The following is a 20,781-nucleotide window of genomic DNA, read 5'->3' as shown; positions in this document are numbered from 1 at the left end:
CTGTCTACTCACTGTATCAGTCCGTCTACTCACTGTGTCAGTCCCTGTCTACTCACTGTGTCAGTCCCTGTCTACTCACTGTGTCAGTCCCTGTCTACTCACTGTGTCAGTCCCTGTCTACTCATTGTGTCAGTCCCTGTCTACTCACTGTGTCAGTCCCTGTCTACTCACGTCAGTCCCTGTCTACTCACGTCAGTCCATGTCTACTCACGTCAGTCCCTGTCTACTCACTGTGTCAGTCCCTGTCTACTCACTGTGTCAGTCCCTGTCTACTCAGGTCAGTCCCTGTCTACTCACTGTGTCAGTCCCTGTCTACTCACTGTGTCAGTCCCTGTCTACTCACTGTGTCAGTCCCTGTCTACTCAGGTCAGTCCCTGTCTACTCAGGTCAGTCCCTGTCTACTCACTGTGTCAGTCCCTGTCTACTCACTGTGTCAGTCCCTGTCTACTCAGGTCAGTCCCTGTCTACTCACTGTGTCAGTCCCTGTCTACTCACTGTGTCAGTCCCTGTCTACTCACTGTGTCAGTCCCTGTCTACTCACTGTGTCAGTCCCTGTCTACTCAGGTCAGTCCCTGTCTACTCAGGTCAGTCCCTGTCTACTCACTGTGTCAGTCCCTGTCTACTCACTGTGTCAGTCCCTGTCTACTCACTGTGTCAGTCCCTGTCTACTCACTGTGTCAGTCCCTGTCTACTCAGGTCAGTCCCTGTCTACTCCCGTCAGTCCCTGTCTACTCACGTCAATCCCTGTCTACTCACGCAGTCCCTGTCTATCAGACTGAGAACATAGAAAGCTACACACACACCTTCCCCTTACCTCTTCACTTGTACCTGTCACACAACCACACACACACACACCTACACACACAACCACACACACACACACCCTTGTGCACACACACACACATGCTCGTATAACACACATACACACAAACATAAATACACACTCTTGTCTCTTCCTTCAGTACTTGTCTCTTCCTTCAGTACTTGTCTCTTCCTTCAGTACTTGTGTCTTCCTTCAGTACTTGTCTCTTCCTTCAGTACTTGTCTGTTCCTTCAGTACTTGTCTCTTCCTTCAGTACTTGTCTCTTCCTTCAGTACTTGTCTGTTCCTTCAGTACTTGTCTCTTCCTTCAGTACTTGTCTCTTCCTTCAGTACTTGACTCTTCCTTCAGTACTTGTCTCTTCTTTCAGTACTTGTCTCTTCCTTCAGTACTTGTCTGTTCCTTCAGTACTTGTCTGTTCCTTCAGTACTTGTCTCTTCCTTCAGTACTTGTCTCTTCCTTCAGTACTTGACTCTTCCTTCAGTACTTGTCTGTTCCTTCAGTACTTGACTCTTCCTTCAGTACTTGTGTCTTCCTTCAGTACTTGACTCTTCCTTCAGTACTTGTGTCTTCCTTCAGTACTTGACTCTTCCTTCAGTACTTGTGTCTTCCTTCAGTACTTGTCTCTTCCTTCAGTACTTGACTCTTCCTTCAGTACTTGTCTCTTCCTTCAGTACTTGTCTGTTCCTTCAGTACTTGACTCTTCCTTCAGTACTTGTCTCTTCCTTCAGTACTTGTCTCTTCCTTCAGTACTTGTCTCTTCCTTCAGTACTTGTCTCTTCCTTCAGTACTTGTCTGTTCCTTCAGTACTTGTCTCTTCCTTCAGTACTTGTCTCTTCCTTCAGTACTTGTCTCTTCCTTCAGTACTTGTGTCTTCATTCAGTACTTGTCTCTTCCTTCAGTACTTGTCTCTTCCTTCAGTACTTGTCTGTTCCTTCAGTACTTGACTATTCCTTCAGTACTTGTCTCTTCCTTCAGTACTTGTCTCTTCCTTCAGTACTTGTCTCTTCCTTCAGTACTTGTCTCTTCCTTCAGTACTTGTCTCTTCCTTCAGTACTTGTCTCGTCCTTCAGTACTTATCTCTTCCTTCAGTACTTGTCTCTTCCTTCAGTACTTGTCTGTTCCTTCAGTACTTGTCTCTTCCTTCAGTACTTGTCTCTTCCTTCAGCACTTGTGTCTTCCTTCAGTACTTGTCTCTTCCTTCAGTACTTGTCTGTTCCTTCAGTACTTGACTCTTCCTTCAGTACTTGTCTCTTCCTTCAGTACTTGTCTCTTCCTTCAGTACTTGTCTCTTCCTTCAGTACTTGTCTCTTCCTTCAGTACTTGTCTCTTCCTTCAGTACTTGTCTTCCTTCAGTACTTGTCTCTTCCTTCAGTACTTGTCTCTTCCTTCAGTACTTGTCTCTTCCTTCAGTACTTGTCTCTTCCTTCAGTACTTGTCTGTTCCTTCAGTACTTGTCTCTTCCTTCAGTACTTGTCTCTTCCTTCAGTACTTGTCTCTTCCTTCAGTACTTGACTCTTCCTTCAGTACTTGTCTCTTCCTTCAGTACTTGTCTCTTCCTTCAGTACTTGTCTGTTCCTTCAGTACTTGTCTCTTCCTTCAGTACTTGTCTCTTCCTTCAGTACTTGTCTCTTCCTTCAGTACTTGTCTCTTCCTTCAGTACTTGTCTCTTCCTTCAGTACTTGTCTCTTCCTTCAGTACTTGTCTCTTCCTTCAGTACTTGTCTCTTCCTTCAGTACTTGACTCTTCCTTCAGTACTTGTCTCCAGCAGGAGTCAGCTCCTGGTGTGTCTCAGTGAGAAACTAAAGTAGGGCAGCAGACTGGAGACACACAGGATGATTATAGTGAGACTTAGAGATATAACACACACACACACACACACACACACCTTTAAACTGTAGGTACTGGTCCCACCTCTTTAGTTTAGTCTCAATGTTGAATGCCGTCTTTGTGTGTGTGTGTGTGTGTGTGTGTGTGTGTGTACAGTGCGTGAAAGAAAGAAAGAAAGAAAGAAAGAAAGAAAGAAAGAAAGAAAGAAAGAAAGAAAGAAAGAAAGAAAGAAAGAAAGAAAGAAAGAAAGAAAGAAAGAATACATACATACATACATACATACATACATACATTTGTGTGTACACGTCCCCTGACTGATGTTCTCCTGACTTTCCTGTCTGGTATTTAACTGTATGGTAATGTCCTGTTTCTCTGCCAGGCATGTCCCTGGTATTTAACTGTATGGTAATGTCCTGTTTCTCTGCCAGGCATATCCCTGGTATTTAACTGTATGGTAATGTCCTGTTTCTCTGCCAGGCATATCCCTGGTATTTAACTGTATGGTAATGTCCTGTTTCTCTGCCAGGCATATCCCTGGTATTTAACTGTATGGTAATGTCCTGTTTCTCTGCCAGGCATGTCCCTGGTATTTAACTGTATGGTAATTTCCTGTTTCTCTGCCAGGCATCCAGCTAGGAGACAATAGACTTGATCCTACTTCATTACCATCTCCTTTTGTCCTCGCTCACGCCTTAGGTGCTAATATCGCCATAAATTATACCAACCTAACACACATACACACATGCGGGCACACACACATTCACATACAACTGCAGAGACACATGCACATAATTTACCAAGGTTCTGCTTTATAATGACATTGGCTTCGACTGCTTGTGTGCTGCAATTGAAATTCATAACCAGAAAAGTTTATCTCTCACATTTACAACCATTTCTCTCTGTGTCTCTCTGTGTCTCTCTGTTTCTCTCTCTGTGTCTCTCTCTGTGTCTGTCTCTCTCTGTGTCTGTCTCTCTCTGTGTCTGTCTCTCTCTGTGTCTCTCTGTCTCTCTCTGTGTGTCTGTCTCTCTCTGTGTCTGTCTCTCTCTGTGTCTCTCTGTCTCTCTCTCTCTGTGTCTCTCTCTCTTTCTCTTTTTGTCGTCCTCTTGTTCTCGCTTGCTCCCTTTCTCTCCTTTTCCCTTTCTCCTCTCGCCTCCCTCCATCCCTCCATCCCTCCCTCCACCCCCATCCATCCCATCCTCCCTCCATCCCTCCCTCCCTCCAACCCCCATCCTCCCTCCATCCCTCCCTCCCTCCAACCCCCATCCATCCCTCCCTCCATCCCTCCCTCCACCCCCCATCCATCCCTTCCTCCCTCCATCCCTCCCTCCCTCCACCCCCCCTCCATCCCTCCCTCCATCGCTCCCTCCACCCCCCCATCCATCCCTTCCTCCCTCCCTCCATCCCTCCCTCCCTCTACCCCCCTCCATCCATCCCTCCATCCCTCCCTCCACCCCCCATCCATCCCTTCCTCCCTCCCTCCATCCCGCCCTTCATCCTCTCTCTCTCCTTTTCCATCTGTACTGTTTTTCTCCCTCTTTCTCAACTGCCTCTACACCTTTCTCCTCTCACCCCTCTCTCTCTCTCTCTCTCTCTCTCTCTCTCTCTCTCTCTCTCTCTGTCTCTCTCTCTGTGTCTCTCTTTGTCTCTTTCTGTGTCTGTCTCTCTCTGTGTCTGTCTCTCTCTCTCTCTCTCTCCCTCCCTTCTCCCTCTCTACAGGCAGAGTATTTCAGCTGTGTAGCCACAGTGTTGTTTAGTCGTAAGGAAAGCTGTCTGTACCAGGCCTGTCCCACTACAGACTGTAAGAAGAAGGTGATAGACCAACAAAATGGACTCTACCACTGTGAGAAGTGTAACAAAGAATTCCCCAACTACAAATACTGCCTCATACTGTCTGTGAGTGCAACACACACACACACACACACATACACCTACATACAGTGCAGACACACATACAGGGCAGACACACATACAGGGCAGACATACACTGAGTGTACCAAACATTAGGAACAACTTCCTAATATTGAGGTGCACCCCCCCATTTGCCATCAGAACAACCTCAATTCATCGGGGAATGGACTCTACAAAGTGTCGAAAGTGTTCGACATGGATGCTGGCTCATGTTGACTCCAATGCTTCCCACAGTTGTGTCAAGTTGGCTGGATGTCCTTTGGGTGGTGGACCATTCTTGATACATACGTTAAACTGTTGAGCGTGAAAAACCCAGCAGCGTTGCAGTTCTTGACACAAACCGGTGCGCCTGGCACCTACTACCATACCCCGTTCAAAGGCACTTAAATATTTTGTCTTGCCCATTCACCCTCTGAATGGCACACATACACAATCCATGTCGTAATTGTCTCAAGGCTTAAAAATCCTTCTTTAACCTGTCTCCTCCCCTTCATCTACACTGATTGAAGTGGATTTAACAAGTGACATCAATAAGGGATCATAGCTTTCACCTGGTCAGTCTATGTCATGGAAAGAGCAGGTGTTCTTAATGTTTTGTACACTCAGTGTATAAAACACTGAGCACATACACTGAAGAGCACTTACACGACACAGAAACACATTCGACACTCACGCTGTCTCTCTCTCCATCTCTATCTCTCCCTCTCTCCCTCCATCTCTCTCTCTGTCCCTCTTTCTCCCTCCATCTCTCCCTCCCTCTCTCCCTCCATCTCTCCATCTCTCCCTCTATCTCTCCATCTCTCCCTCTATCTCTCCCTCCCTCTCCCCCTCCATCTCTCCCTCCCTCTCCCCCTCGCTCTCTCCCTCCCTCCCTCCCTCTCTCTCTCCCTCCATCTCTCCCTCCCTCTCTCCCTACATCTCTCCCTCTATCTCTCCCTCCCTCTCTCCCTCCCTCCCTCCCTCCCTCCCTCTCTCTCCTCTCCAGGCTATCATAGCAGACTTCAGTGATAACCAGTGGGTGACGTGTTTCCAGGAGACAGCAGAGAGCATTCTGGGTCACAACTCAGAGACTCTGGGCCAGCTTAAAGATACGGTGAGACGTACACACACGCACGCACACACACTGTCTGTCTCGCTCTCTCTCACGCACACACACACAAACACACACACACACTCTGAACCTTTCCCCTGTCTGTCAGGATGAGGCAGCGTTTGACGAGGTGTTCCAGAAGGTCAACTTCACCACACACATCTTCCGCAACAGAGTCAAGCTGGAGATTTACAATGTGAGTACACACACGTCTAGAAACACACACACACACACACACACACTCACACACACACACACACACACACACACACACACACACACACACACACACACACACACACACACACACACACAGCCATACAGATTGGGCCATTACCATAGAAGCAGAATCTTATTCTGTGGTCAGCACTTAGGGAATACAACCAAACAAAGCCAGTAATGCATTCATTTCTCTTAATTAGCTACCAATTACTGTTTGTAATTGGCCATCTAATCCTCGTTAGCTTAATTAATGAAAGGCTAATTAGCTGCTAATACAAGCAGCACGTTACCATAGAGACCCAATGGTCTAGTACAGGGATATTCAACTTGCGGCCCGTGGGCCAGATCCGGCCTGTTTATTAGTTTAGAATTGCCCTTTGGTCAATTCTGAACATTAAAATAAATGCTATGTTTAGTGCAAAAAGGAGCCCTCGTTCAATATTCTCCAATGGGAGAATATGTTTTCCTGTAGTCCCGCCCATTAAGTGCTGTCGATCAATATCACCCAAAATACCAGTTACAGCCAATCGGAGCTGCTAACAGGGGTACAGGGTATCTCTGCCCGTCTATCGGATGAGCACTTAACTTAGCGGTGAGTTAGAAAACACCATGGACTCAGTTATCCGATCAACATCTACCCTGCAACATCGCTCCACTTTTACATAATGATGTTGGTTGGCTAAGCAAGGGTAACAATACTGTCAAGAGAGTATGTGAGCTTTGCGGAGGAGATAGTTGCTTTCCACTGCGATTGCAATAATGATTAATTATTAATTACAAGAAAGCCAACATGTATCTAGCGAAAATGCTTGATGTGGAGTTCTTATCAGATGTTTTTTTTTTTTTTTTTTTTTGACATCTTCACTCAATTGAATGGACTTAATTTGGAAAACAGGGGAGGGATAAAACATGTTTTGACATGATTGAAAAACGTACTTATTTTACAACATTTATGTTATTTTCTTCTCTGATTTGAGCCCAAACAAAACGCTCCATTTCACTTGCGCAACTATCTTCAGTCATCATCAGTACAGATCACTCCCGAAGATGTCAGAGTTTTTAGATAGCTTTCGGTCTAACTTTGCAACGAGATTTGATGAGTTTTAAGTCCCCACAGAAGTGGTGTAGTTTGTTACAGGGTCCCGTTCTCTACTGTTGCGGGGGGAGAGAGACTTCTCCGCAAAGGCTAGTCAACTGAGATATGCCGTGTGTAAATAAAAACAAAAGGTGAAGCTATGTATGTAAAACGGACAGGAAAGTAGAAAATAATTAATGTGATGGAGGTCAACTGTGTTATAATGACAAAAGTGTTCCATTATTTAAACAATGTGATGCACTGAATTAGGCTAATGTTAAAGCACTTAAAATTAACTTTGAGCAACATTTAATTTTAATAAAAGTGCTTCATAAGATTATAATTGTGTTTGTTCATTGTTTTTTTATACTGGTTCTAGGAAGAGTAATCCCATGTAGAAAATGTCTGGCCCCCGTAACAATATAGTTGAATTACCCTGGACTAGTGGTATAGTTTATACAGACATATATACAGAGACAGACTATATAAGGCTTGTTAGCTGCTCATATATACAGAGACAGACTATATAAGGCTTGTTAGCTGTTAATATATACAGAGACAGAATATACAGTGGGGAAAAAAGTATTTAGTCAGCCACCAATTGTGCAAGTTCTCCCACTTAAAAAGATGAGAGAGGCCTGTAATTTTCATCATAGGTACACGTCAACTATGACAGACAAAATGAGATTTTTTTTCCAGAAAATCACATTGTAGGATTTTTAATGATTTTTTTGCAAATTATGGTGGAAAATAACTATTTGGTCAATAACAAAAGTTTCTCAATACTTTGTTATATACCCTTTGTTGGCAATGACACAGGTCAAACGTTTTCTGTAAGTCTTCACAAGGTTTTCACACACTGTTGCTGGTATTTTGGCCCATTCCTCCATGCAGATCTCCTCTAGAGCAGTGATGTTTTGGGGCTGTCGCTGGGCAACACGGACTTTCAACTCCCTCCAAAGATTTTCTATGGGGTTGAGATCTGGAGACTGGCTAGGCCACTCCAGGACCTTGAAATGCTCCTTCGTTGCCTGGGCGGTGTGTTTGGGATCATTGTCATGCTGAAAGACCCAGCCACGTTTCATCTTCAATGCCCTTGCTGATGGAAGGAGGTTTTCATTCAAAATCTCACGATACATGGCCCCATTCATTCTTTCCTTTACACGGATCAGTCGTCCTGGTCCCTTTGCAGAAAAACAGCCCCAAAGCATGATGTTTCCACCCCCATGCTTCACAGTAGGTATGGTGTTCTTTGGATGCAACTCAGCATTCTTTGTCCTCCAAACACGACGAGTTGAGTTTTTACAAAAAAGTTATATTTTGGTTTCATCTGACCATATGACATTCTCCCAATCCTCTTCTGGATCATCCAAATGCACTCTAGCAAACTTCAGACGGGCCTGGACATGTACTGGCTTAAGCAGGGGGACACATCTGGCACTGCAGGATTTGAGTCCCTGGCGGCGTAGTGTGTTACTGATGGTAGGCTTTGTTACTTTGGTCCCAGCTCTCTGCAGGTCATTCACTAGGCCCCCCCCCCCGTGTGGTTCTGGGATTTTTGCTCACCGTTCTTGTGATCATTTTGACCCCACGGGGTGAGATCTTGCGTGGAGCCCCAGATCGAGGGAGATTATCAGGGGTCTTGTATGTCTTCCATTTCCTAATAATTGCTCCCACAGTTGATTTCTTCAAACCAAGCTGCTTACCTATTGCAGATTCAGTCTTCCCAGCCTGGTGCAGGTCTACAATTTAGTTTCTGGTGTCCTTTGACAGCTCTTTGGTCTTGGCCATAGTGGAGTTTGGAGTGTGACTGTTTGAGGTTGTGGACAGGAGTCTTTTATACTGATAACAAGTTCAAACAGGTGCCATTAATACAGGTAACGAGTGGAGGACAGAGGAGCCTCTTAAAGAAGAAGTTACAGGTCTGTGAGAGCCAGAAATCTTGCTTGTTTGTAGGTGACCAAATACTTATTTTCCACCATAATTTGCAAATAAATTCATTAAAAATCCTACAATGTGATTTTCTGGAAAAAAAATTCTCAATTTGTCTGTCATAGTTGACGTGTACCTATGATGAAAATTACAGGCCTCTCTCATCTTTTTAAGTGGGAGAACTTGCACAATTGGTGGCTGACCAAATACTTTTTTTCCCCACTGTATAAGGCTTGTTAGCTGTTAATATATACAGAGATAGAATATATAAGGCTTGTTAGCTGTTAATATATACAGAGACAGAATATATAAAGCGTGTTAGCTGTTCATCTATACAGAGACATGCCACCAGAGGTCTCTTCACAGTCCCCAAGTCCAGAACAGACTATGGTATGCGCACAGTACTACATAGAGCCATGACTACATGGAACTCTATTCCACATCAGGTAACTGATGCAAGCAGTAGAATCAGATTTAAAAAACAGATAAAAATACACCTTATGGAACAGCGGGGACTGTGAAGAGAAACACACACAGGCACAGACACACGCATACGCACACACTCTACACACACGTACATTGTAATATTGTTGTATTATGCTTTTCGTATTGTAAATATATAGTGGTGTAATGATGTTGTATGATGCACTGTTTTATATTTTGTTTTATATGTAATGTAAGTGCCTTAATGTGTTTGGATCCCAGGAAAAGTAGCTGCTGCCTTGGCAGGAACTAATGGGGATCCATAAAAAATATGAATACAAAATAAATAAAGAGACAGACTATATAAGGCTTGTTAGCTGTTCATATATACAGTACCAGTCAAATGTTTGGACACACCTACTCATTCCAGGGTTTTTCTTTATTTTTACTATTTTTGACATTGTAGAATAATAGTGAAGACATCAAAACTATGAAATAACACATATGGAATCATGTAGTAACCAAAAAACGTGTTAAACAAATCAAAATATATTTTACATTTGAGATTCTTCAAATAGCCACCCTTTGCCTTGATGACAGCTTTGCACATTATTGGCATTCTCTCAACCAGCTTCATGAGGTAGTCACCTGGAATGCATTTCAATTAACAGTTGTGCCTTGTTAATTTGTGGAATTTCATTCCTTTTTAATGCGTTTGAGCCAATCAGTTGTGTTGTGACAAGGTAGGTATACAGAAGATAGCCCTATTTGGTAAAAGACCAAGTCCATATTATGGCAAGAACAGCTCAAATAAGCAAAGAGAAATGACAGTCCATCATTACTTTAAGACATAAAGGTCAATCTATCTGGAAAATTTCAAGAACTTTGAAAGTTTCTTCAAGTGCAGTCGCAAAAACCATCAAGCGCTATGATGAAACTGGCTCTCATGAGTGGAAGACCCAGAGTTAGCTCTGCTGCAGAGGATAAGTTAATTAGAGTTACCAGCCTCAGAAATTGCAGCCCAAATAAATGTTTCACAGAGTTCAAGTAACAGACACATCTCAACATCAATTGTTCAGAGGGGACTGTGTGTATCAGGCCTTCATGGTCGAATTGCTACAAAGAAACCACTACTAAAGGACACCAATAATAAGAAGAGACCTGCTTGGGCCAAGAAACACGAGCAATGGACATTAGACCGGTGGAAATGTGTCCTTTGATCTGGAGTCCAAATTTGAGATTTTTGGTTTCAACCGCCGTGTCTTTGTGAGACGCAGTGTGGGTGAGCAGATGATCTCTGCATGTGTATTTCCCACCGTAAAGCATGGAGGAGGAGGTGTTATGGTGTGGGGGTGCTTTGCTGGTGACACTGTCAGTGATTTATTTAGAATTCAAGGCACGCTTAACCAGCATGGCTACCATGGCATTCTGCAGCGATATGCCATCCCATCTGGTTTGGGCTTAGTTGGACTATAATTTGTTTTTCAACAGGACAATGACCCAACACGCAGGCTGTGTAAGGGCTATTTTACCAAGAATGCGAGTGATGGAGTGCTGCATCAGATGACCTGGCCTCCACAATCCCCTGACTTCAACCCAATTGAGATGGTTTGGGATGAGTCGGACCGCAGAGTGAAGGAAAAGCAGCCAACAAGTGCCCAGCATATGTGGGAACTCCTTCAAGATAGTCTAGTGTCTTAATAGAAGCACCATATGGACCCATTGGTTTAGTGTCTTAATAGAAGTAGCATATGGTCCCAATGGTCTAGCAAGCATATATATTGAGAGATATTCTGACATATACATACACTAGACAGCATGTTGTCTGTGTGTGAGCTGAGGTTCAGTTTTTTAAACTCAGCAGGTGTTTTATGAAGGTGTTATGTCACCATAGCAGGTATTTTGTGAAGGTGTTATGTCACCATAGCAGGTGTTTTATGAAGGTGTTATGTCACCATAGCAGGTGTTTAATGAAGGTGTTATGTCACCACAGCGTTTAATGCCGTTTCCAATTTAGACTCGTGTCTTGGCGTCTTAGAAATCGTTTCTGAAGTGAGAAGTGCTGAAGATGGAATGGAATAAGTGTGTTTCTGAACGGAGTGAATTAGTGTCTGAAGTGAAGTGAATTAAATGAGTAACTGTCACCCCCATGTAATTGAATCGCTACATGGAGGTGTGTGTGTGTGTGCGGCGTGCGTGCGTGACTAATAGATTTCAGTAGATTGTGATAGTGATGTGGGTGTGGGAGACGTCAAATGAAAAAAGCTGTCACTCTTTCTGATCAGTAGGCCGCCCCCTTTAAAGAGCATTGTTATTAAATGAAATCATATTAAATTAGTTGTCATCGACTGTCAAGTGGTCTTGTTTTCCCCTCGACCCCCCCCCCCGTTCCGTTCAATTAGCGTCCTCTCCTCAGGTACACTCACAGAGAAAATATTAAATGGAATGATGAATCACATCAGAGTTAATAGGAAAGTTACAGACGATTCAGGAGTCAACCCAGCTGAGTCTTGCTGGTTGTCTATGCCGCGTCCCCTGCATCTGTTACTGTGTGAATCAGAAGTTAACCCAACTGAGTCTTTGCTGGTTGCAAATGGGCCATTTCCTGAATAACTTACTGTGTTAATAATGAGTTGTTATCATTTGATTTCAAAGGTGAAAGAGTCAGATATATTGCTGTCCATCTTTAAGCAAAAAAAAAAACACTACTCTTTGCAACTCAGGACCAAATCTCGCTTGAGTGTTGGCCGATTTGTCTGTCCAGGAGAGACCAACCAAACACTGGTGTTATAAAACTGATTTGCCAGCCTACAGAAAAGCCTTCATCTAGTGGTTCTAACCAAACACAGGTTAAATACCGATATAATGTGTGTTTCAGGATGAGTCCCGAGTGAAGGCCACGGTGATGGAGGTGAAACCAGTGGACCACAGAGAATACAGCAGGAGACTAATCAGCAACATCAGGAAAATGGCCGCCTAAAGAATTATATGTTACTTGGTGAAGTTTCCCCTAGGTGCAGGTTTAGGATCAGCTTCCCCTCCCCCAATCCAAACATTAACCATTATTGGGGAAAAAAGGCTAAACTGACCCAAGATCAGTGTCTAGGGGAAACTTTACCCTACTCCGAATTACACTCAACTGGACAAAATGGCTGCTTAAACACAGCCCCAGCTGACATCACTAATGTTACTGTCTGGTGCATATATTGATCTGTTTCAATTGAGCCACAAGATTGCATTTCCTTTTAATTTTGGACTAGAAACTGAACAGGGGAGAGATTTTTTTATTATTTTTTAATCTAATTTGATCTAATTTACATTTGATTACAGACAAAATAAATATATATGCCATTTAGCAGATACTTTTAGCTAAAGCGACTTAGTCATACATACATTTTACATATGGGTGGTTCCCTCAGCCTGTAGCATCAGATGGCAGCCAATTGCAACCATTTTTATTTTGTCACTATTTTCACTTCTTTTGGACAAAGACCTTTTGTAAAAAGACCTTGTAAACATTGTTCATAGTTAGAATGGAAATGACATATGCATCATGTTATATTTTATTTATTTATTTAACCTTTATTTTATCGGGGAGTCTTTTACAGATGAATTACATGAATTACAGAAAATACACACATCAATATTAATGTAAATGCAATTAGAAGAAAAACACGGTCATAAACATCAAACACATTCATCAGTAATAAGGTCCTCAATCAGCTTTCTGAATTGCCCTAGAGGCACCAAAACATTTAAGAAAATGTTGAAGATTGTTCCACAAATAAGGTGCAAGGAAACTAAAAGCTGATTTACCTAACTCAGTAGAGACCAAAGGAATTTCCAGAGTTAACAATCCCTGAGACCAGGTGTGGTAACTCATATGTCTAAAGTTTAGTAAAGATGTTAGGTACAGTGGGACTTTTTGTAAAAGGGCTTTATAAATTAAAACATAGAAATATATCAACATACGTGACATCAAAGAGGGCCAACCAACTTTCTGGTAGAGAATGCAGTGATGAGTACTAAAACTGATAAAGCGTAATAAACCGTAATAACCCGTAATAAAGCGCGGTGCGCTGTGATAAACTGCATCTAACGGCTTTAATGAAGCTGCGTTCATATAGATGATGTCACCATAGTCTAGGACCGATAGGAACGTTGACTGAATAATCTGCTTTCTACTATTTAACAAGAGGCAGGACCTATTTCTATAGAAGAAGCCCATTTCTATTCTCAGCTTCTTAACTAACTCATCAATATGCTTTTCAAAAGACAGATTTTCATCTATCCAGATGCCCAGATATTTGTAAGCAGGGACACGATCAATATGGACACCGTCCAATGTACATATGCTTAAATCATCAGAGTTATTGTTATGCGCTCTAGAGAACAACACATACTTAGTTTTACCTGCATTCAATACTAATTCAATCAAGTTTTACTGTAATACAGTGAAGGCAGACTGTAGTTCAGATAGAGCCTGGTCAACCGTGGGGGCAATATCATACACAACATTATCATCGGCATACAAGTGCAGGTTACAGTTTTTTTACAGTCGATATTGTTAAATGTAAACGGTAAAAAGTACAGGACCCAGAATCGACCCCTGCGGGACACCTTTCGCAATATCCAGGAAACCTGATTTAACACCATCAGTAACATTGAGTCCTATCTGTCAAGTAATGTCAAACATGTAGCCTGGTCTAGGCCAATTGAGGAAAGACTCTGAATTAGCAGTGAGTGATTAACAGTATCGAAAGCCTTTGACAGGTCAATGAAGAGGGCAGCACAATGTTGCCTTTTATCCACACAGTTAACCACATCATTTATACCTTGGGATGCAGCAGAGATAGTGCTATGACCTGGTCTAAAACCCAACTGATGTACATTTAGAATACATTTCAAAGATAAGAAAGAAATTAGCTGAGAATTAATAATAATAATAATAATATGCCATTTAGCAGACGCTTTTATCCAAAGCGACTTACAGTCATGTGTGCATACATTTCTACGTATGGGTGGTCCCAGGGATCGAACCCACTACCCTGGCGTTACAAGCGCCATGCTCTACCAATTGAGCTACAGAGGACCACTTAATCAAGGATTCTAATATTTTAGCTAGGCAAGAAAGTTTAGAAATAGGGCGATAATTATTTAGGTCGCAAGGGTCATCACCTTTGTGAAGGGGATTACATGGGCCGCCTTCCAAACCTTGGGGATAGTACCAGATATAATCGTCAGGTTAAAAATATGGGTTAATGATTCAGCAATCAGGGGGGCAGAGAGCTGCAGCAAAAATGGATCAAACATATCAGCCCCAGTGGATTTGTTTTACATCAATCTTAAGCAAGGCATCCAGCACATCACAGATAGTAAATTGTTGAAATGAAAACAATAGAAGTTGACGGGTTGGGCCTCCCGTGACCCGGGTTCGATCCCAGGCTGTGTCGCAGCCGGCCGCACCCGGGAGGCCCATGAGGCGGCACACAATTGGCCCAGCGTCGGGTTATGGAAGAGTTTGGCTGGCCTGGATGTCCTTATCCAATCGTGCTCTACCAACTCCTTGTGGAGGGCCGGGTGCATGTACGTGGACTTCGGTCGCCACTTGTACGGTCTTTCCTCCAACACATTGGTGCTACTGGCTTCCGGGTTAAGTGAGCAGTGTGTCAAGAAGCATTGCGGCTTGACTGGGTCGTGTTTCGGAGGACACATCGCTCTCGACCTTCGCCTCTCCCGAGTCCGTACGGGAGTTGCAGCGATGGGACAAGACTGTAACTACCAATTGGGATTTTTTTTTAAAATACAAAAATAAGAAGTTGACGGGTTAACCGTCGAAGCTGGCAGAGGGAAGTGCAGTTGATTGACCACAGTTTCTCTCAAATAAAAAACCTACTGAGATAAAATTATGATTAAAAACATCACTTATTCCATTCTTCTCAGTTATAATGCCAGAGTCAGACATAACTTGCTTAGGCAGGGAAGAAGAGGGATTTGTATGCTTCAGTGCATTTACTGTTTTCCAAAATTTAGAAGGATCACCAGCAGAGTCAGAGATAGACCTTAAAAAGTAACTTGATTTAGCTTTCTTCATCAAGATAGGACATCTGTTTCTCAATTGTCTGAAAGATTGCCAGTCCACTACAGTCAGTTTTCCTTGCTTTGGCCAAGGCCTGATTTCTCATCTGAATTAGCTCAGAAGAAAACCAAGGGTTAGATCTATCTTTGACTCTCAATTGTTTAAAAGGGGCGTGTTTATCTGCCAGAGGAATAAATATGGAGGATATATTTTCTAGAGCCAACTCAGGGTCAGGAATACAGGAGAGAGTGGCTAAATCAGAGTAGAACATATAATGTAAAAACCCTTGAGGAGAAAACTTTTTCAAATGAATCTTCTTAAATGATGATTAGTATTTTGCTGTTTCGTATCTCTAATACATGCTATGGGACAATGATCACTGAGATCATATGCAAACACTCCACTAGACAAATATTTATGGGGGTTATTAGTAAGAATTAAATAAATCAATGAGGAGTTACCAAGGTTTTCCACATTTAGCCATGTGGGTTTTGAGATCAACTGAATCAGATAAAAAATCAATGCATATACTCTTATATTGATCTGAGGCCCGGGGATAGCCAATCCAGATTCAAATCCCTTAAAATGACCAACTCCAAGGACAGAAAAGGTGTTAAACACTCATTTACAGCACCAATAACATCAGCCATGGCAGCACGGGGCGGTAAATCCCAGCAACAAATAAATGTGTATTCTGGTTAATGGACACATCTACAACCAGGAGCTCAAATGTCTTGGTTATGTTAAGTGACCTGATCTTGGTTCTTACTGTTTTTGTTTATAATTATGTGGACAGACAGACAGACAGACAGACAGACAGACAGACAGACAGACAGACAGACAGACAGACAGACAGAGACAGTCTTATCTTATTTACAGAGATACTGGGGGAAGTTGTTTTGCTTTTAATTCGGTTCTTATTACATTTTTAGACCATTTTGAAAATAATATATTTTATCAAGAGACTGTTTAGGCGAAGGGATGCACTCTGCGTGCGTGTGCACAAGTGTGTGTGTGTTCGTGCAGACATGCGTCAGAGTGTTTGATAATGTGTAATTTTTGTATGTTTCCCCCCTGAGAATTATGTTGAACATTCTTAAAAGAAAGAAGTGATTAAAATGTTCTGTTGTTCAGTTGTTGATGTCTTTCTCTTCTGATCTTCCATCATGTTCTTCCGTCTGCCTCTCTTCCCTCCCCTCCTGTCTCTGTTCCCCTCTCCTCCTGTCTCTGTTCCCTCTCCTCCTGTCTCTCTTCCCTCTCCTCCTGTCTCTGTTCCCTCTCCTCCTGTCTCTCTTCCCTCTCCTCCTGTCTCTCTTCCCTCTCCTCCTGTCTCTGTTCCCTTTCCTCCTGTCTCTGTTCCCCTCTCCTCCTGTCTCTGTTCCCTGTCCTCCTGTCTCTCTTCCCTCTCCTCCTGTCTCTGTTCCCTCTCCTCCTGTCTCTGTTCCCTCTCCTCCTGTCTCTCTTGCCTCTCCTCCTGTCTCTCTTCCCTCTCCTCCTGTCTCTGTTCCCTTTCCTCCTGTCTCTCTTCCCTCTCCTCCTGTCTCTGTTCCCTCTCCTCCTGTCTCTCTTCCCTCCCCTCCTGTCTCTCTTCCCTTTCCTCCTGTCTCTGTTCCCCTCTCCTCCTGTCTCTGTTCCCTGTCCTCCTGTCTCTCTTCCCTCTCCTCCTGTCTCTGTTCCTTCTCCTCCTGTCTCTGTTCCCTCTCCTCCTGTCTCTCTTCCCTCTCCTCCTGTCTCTCTTCCCTCTCCTCCTGTCTCTGTTCCCTTTCCTCCTGTCTCTCTTCCCTCTCCTCCTGTCTCTGTTCCCTCTCCTCCTGTCTCTGTTCCCTCTCCTCCTGTCTCTCTTCCCTTCCCTCCTGTCTCTGTTCCCTTTCCTCCTGTCTCTGTTCCCTCTCCTCCTGTCTCTCTTCCCTCTCCTCCTGTCTCTGTTCCCTCTCCTCCTGTCTCTCTTCCCTCTCCTCCTGTCTCTCTTCCCTCTCCTCCTGTCTCTGTTCCCTTTCCTCCTGTCTCTGTTCCCTTTCATCATGTCTCTGATCCCACTCCTCCTGTCTCTGTTCCCACTCCTCCAGCCTTTCTCTTCCTGCCTCTCTCCTCCTGCCTCTCTCCTCCTGTCTCTGTTCCCTCTCCTCCTGTCTCTGTTCTCTCTCCTCCTGTCTCTGTTCCCTTTCCTCCAGCCTCTCTCCTCCTGCCTCTCTCCTCCTGTCTCTGTTCCCTCTCCTCCTGTCTCTGTTCCCTCTCCTCCTGTCTCTGTTCCCTCTCCTCCTGTCTCTGTTCCCTGTCCTCCTGTCTCTCTTCCCTCTCCTCCTGTCTCTGTTCCCTTTCCTCCTGTCTCTGTTCCCTTTCATCATGTCTCTGTTCCCACTCCTCCTATCTCTGTTCCCACTCCTCCAGCCTCTCTCCTCCTGCCTCTCTTCCCTCTCCTCCTGTCTCTCTTCCCTCTCCTCCTGTCTCTCTTCCCTCTCCTCCTGTCTCTGTTCCCACTCCTCCAGCCTCTCTCCTCCTGCCTCTCTTCCCTCTCCTCCTGCCTCTCTTCCCTCTCCTCCTGTCTCTCTTCCCTCTCCTCCTGTCTCTCTTCCCTCTCCTCCTGCCTCTCTTCCCTCTCCTCCTGTCTCGGTTCCCCCTCCTCCTGTCTCTGTTCCCCCTCCTCCTGCCTCTCTTCCCTTTCCTCCTGCCTCTCTCCTCCTGTCTATGTTCCCTCTCCTCCTCTCTGTTCCCTCTCCTCCTGTATCTGTTCCCTCTCCTCCTGTCTCTGCTCCCTCTCCTCCTGCCTTCCTCCTCCTGTCTCTGTTCCCTCTCTTCCTGTCTCTGTTCCCTCTCCTCCTGTCTCTGTTCCCTCTCCTCCTGCCTCTCTTCCCTCTCCTCCTGTCTCGGTTCCCCCTCCTCCTGTCTCTGTTCCCCCTCCTCCTGCCTCTCTTCCCTTTCCTCCTGCCTCTCTCCTCCTGTCTCTGTTCCCTCTCCTCCTCTCTGTTCCCTCTCCTCCTGTATCTGTTCCCTCTCCTCCTGTCTCTGCTCCCTCTCCTCCTGCCTTCCTCCTCCTGTCTCTGTTCCCTCTCCTCCTGTCTCTGCTCCCTCTCCTCCTGCCTCCCTCCTCCTGTCTCTGTTCCCTCTCCTCCTGTCTCTGTTCCCTCTCCTCCTGTCTCTGCTCCCTCTCCTCCTGCCTTCCTCCTCCTGTCTCTGTTCCCTCTCTTCCTGTCTCTGTTCCCTCTCCTCCTGTCTTTATTCCCTCTCCTCCTGTCTCTGTTCCCTCTCTTCCTGTCTCTGTTCCCACTCCTCCTGTCTTTATTCCCTCTCCTCCTGTCTCTGTTCCCTCTCCTCCTGTCTCTGTTCCCTCTCCTCCTGTCTCTGTTCCCTCTCCTCCTGTCTCTGCTCCCTCTCCTCCTGCCTCCCTCCTCCTGTCTCTGTTCCCTCTCCTCCTCTCTGTTCCCCTCTCCTCCTGTCTCTGTTCCCTCTCCTCCTGTCTCTGTTCCCTTTCCTCCTGCCTCCCTCCTCCTGTCTCTGTTCCCTCTCCTCATGTCTCTGTTCCCTCTCCTCCTGTCTCCCCTCTCCTCCTGCTTCTGTTTCCTCTCCTCCTGTCTCTGCTCCCTCTCCTCCTCCCCTCTCCTCCTGTCTCTGCTCCCTCTCCTCCTGTCTCTGTTCACTCTCCTCCTGTCTCTGCTCCCTCTCCTCCTCCCCTCTCCTCCTGTCTCCCCTCTCCTCCTGCTTCTGCTCCCTCTCCTCCTCCTCCTCTCCTCCTGTCTCTGTTCCCTTTCCTCCTGTCTCTGTTCCCCCTCCTCCTGATATATTGAGATGGTACTGAAGTAATGCATTCTGTTATCCATAAGACAGCTGTTGGCTGTGTGACATGACACCTGTGTCCCTTCCACCATTCACTGTCATACATTAAGTGACAGATTATACGCGAATATACTATATATAACAGATTATAATCTGACTAAGAAGATCTTGTTGAGTCGGAGCAGAGCAGAGAAGAGGTAATCTGACAGATGGTTTTAATCTGAAGGAACCAAACGTTGAAACTGCTTTTAGACCTCTCAGGTTATCTGCAAAGACCAAGTGCTGTGTGTGTGTGTGTGTGTGTGTGTGTGTGTGTTTTGTGTGGTTGTGTGTGGTTGTGTGTTTTGTGTGTGTTGTGTTTGTGTGTGTCTCTGTGATGAATCGTCTCTCAAGGAAAAGCTGTCTGGGGCACGACTCCCTGACTCCAGTGGTGCTGTTTTACCAGTTCACCGTTTCAACCGGTTTACAGTTTCATCACTGGTGCAGGCTTGACTGCCTCTCAGCGACATTCAGAGCTGAGCCCCGCAAGCATGACGAGTCGATTTTACACACTCACACACACACCGCTCTGATCTTTTTAGCCCACCGCCTGCGTGTCATCACGTTAATCAAACGCTTCCTCAATGTTTCTTATTTGCTTACTTCTTCAGCCTCCCACCTCACAGAGACTGTCTTCAGCCTCCCACCTCACAGAGACTGTCTTCAGCCTCCCACCTCACAGAGACTGTCTTCAGCCTCCCACCTCACAGAGACTGGCTTCAGCCTCCCACCTCACAGAGACTGGCTTCAGCCTCCCACCTCACAGGGACTGGCTTCAGCCTCCCACCTAAAAGAGACTGGCTTCAGCCTCCCATCTCACAGAGACTGGCTTCAGCCTCCCACTTCACAGAGACTGGCTTCAGCCTCCCACTTCACAGAGACTGGCTTCAGCCTCCCACCTAACAGAGACTGGCTTCAGCCTCCCACCTCACAGAGACTGGCTTCAGCCTCCCACCTTACAGAGACTGGCTTCAGCCTCCCACCTCACAGAGACTGGCTTCAGCCTCCCACCTCACAGAGACTGGCTTCAGCCTCCCACCTCACAGGCTTCAGCCTCCCACCTCACAGGCTTCAGCCTCCCACTTCACAGAGACTGGCTTCAGCCTCCCACCTCACAGGCTTCAGCCTCCCACCTCACAGAGACTGTCTTCAGCCTCCCACCTCACAGAGACTGTCTTCAGCCTCCCACCTCACAGAGACTGTCTTCAGCCTCCCACCTCACAGAGACTGTCTTCAGCCTCCCACCTCACAGAGACTGTCTTCAGCCTCCCACCTAACATAGACTGGCTTCAGCCTCCCACCTCACAGAGACTGGCTTCAGCCTCCCACCTCACAGAGACTGGCTTCAGCCTCCCACCTCACAGGGACTGGCTTCAGCCTCCCACCTAAAAGAGACTGGCTTCAGCCTCCCATCTCACAGAGACTGGCTTCAGCCTCCCACTTCACAGAGACTGGCTTCAGCCTCCCACCTCACAGAGACTGGCTTCAGCCTCCCACCTCACAGAGACTGGCTTCAGCCTCCCACCTCACAGAGACTGGCTTCAGCCTCCCACCTCACAGGCTTCAGCCTCCCACCTCACAGGCTTCAGCC

At 45.4% G+C, this 20,781-nt stretch overlaps 1 protein-coding gene across 1 annotated transcript in view; it reads left to right on the top strand.

Moving 5' to 3' along the window:
• Nucleotides 1-16,513, top strand: part of LOC311100330 (replication protein A 70 kDa DNA-binding subunit-like) — a 121,039-nt gene extending 104,526 nt beyond the window's left edge. The window contains exons 14-17 of the mRNA XM_084141216.1: nucleotides 4,368-4,544; nucleotides 5,545-5,652; nucleotides 5,759-5,845; nucleotides 12,180-16,513. Coding sequence (XP_083997342.1) covers nucleotides 4,368-4,544; nucleotides 5,545-5,652; nucleotides 5,759-5,845; nucleotides 12,180-12,281 — 474 coding nt within the window. The 3' untranslated portion in view covers nucleotides 12,282-16,513. The remainder of the gene's footprint in view (nucleotides 1-4,367; nucleotides 4,545-5,544; nucleotides 5,653-5,758; nucleotides 5,846-12,179) is intronic.
• The last annotated feature ends 4,268 nt before the right edge of the window (nucleotides 16,514-20,781 follow it).

Source organism: Coregonus lavaretus (genome assembly GCF_964263955.1).
Source record: "Coregonus lavaretus genome assembly, chromosome: 24".
Lineage (NCBI taxonomy): Eukaryota > Metazoa > Chordata > Actinopteri > Salmoniformes > Salmonidae > Coregonus > Coregonus lavaretus.
This window is presented reverse-complemented; position numbering and strand designations above follow the sequence as displayed.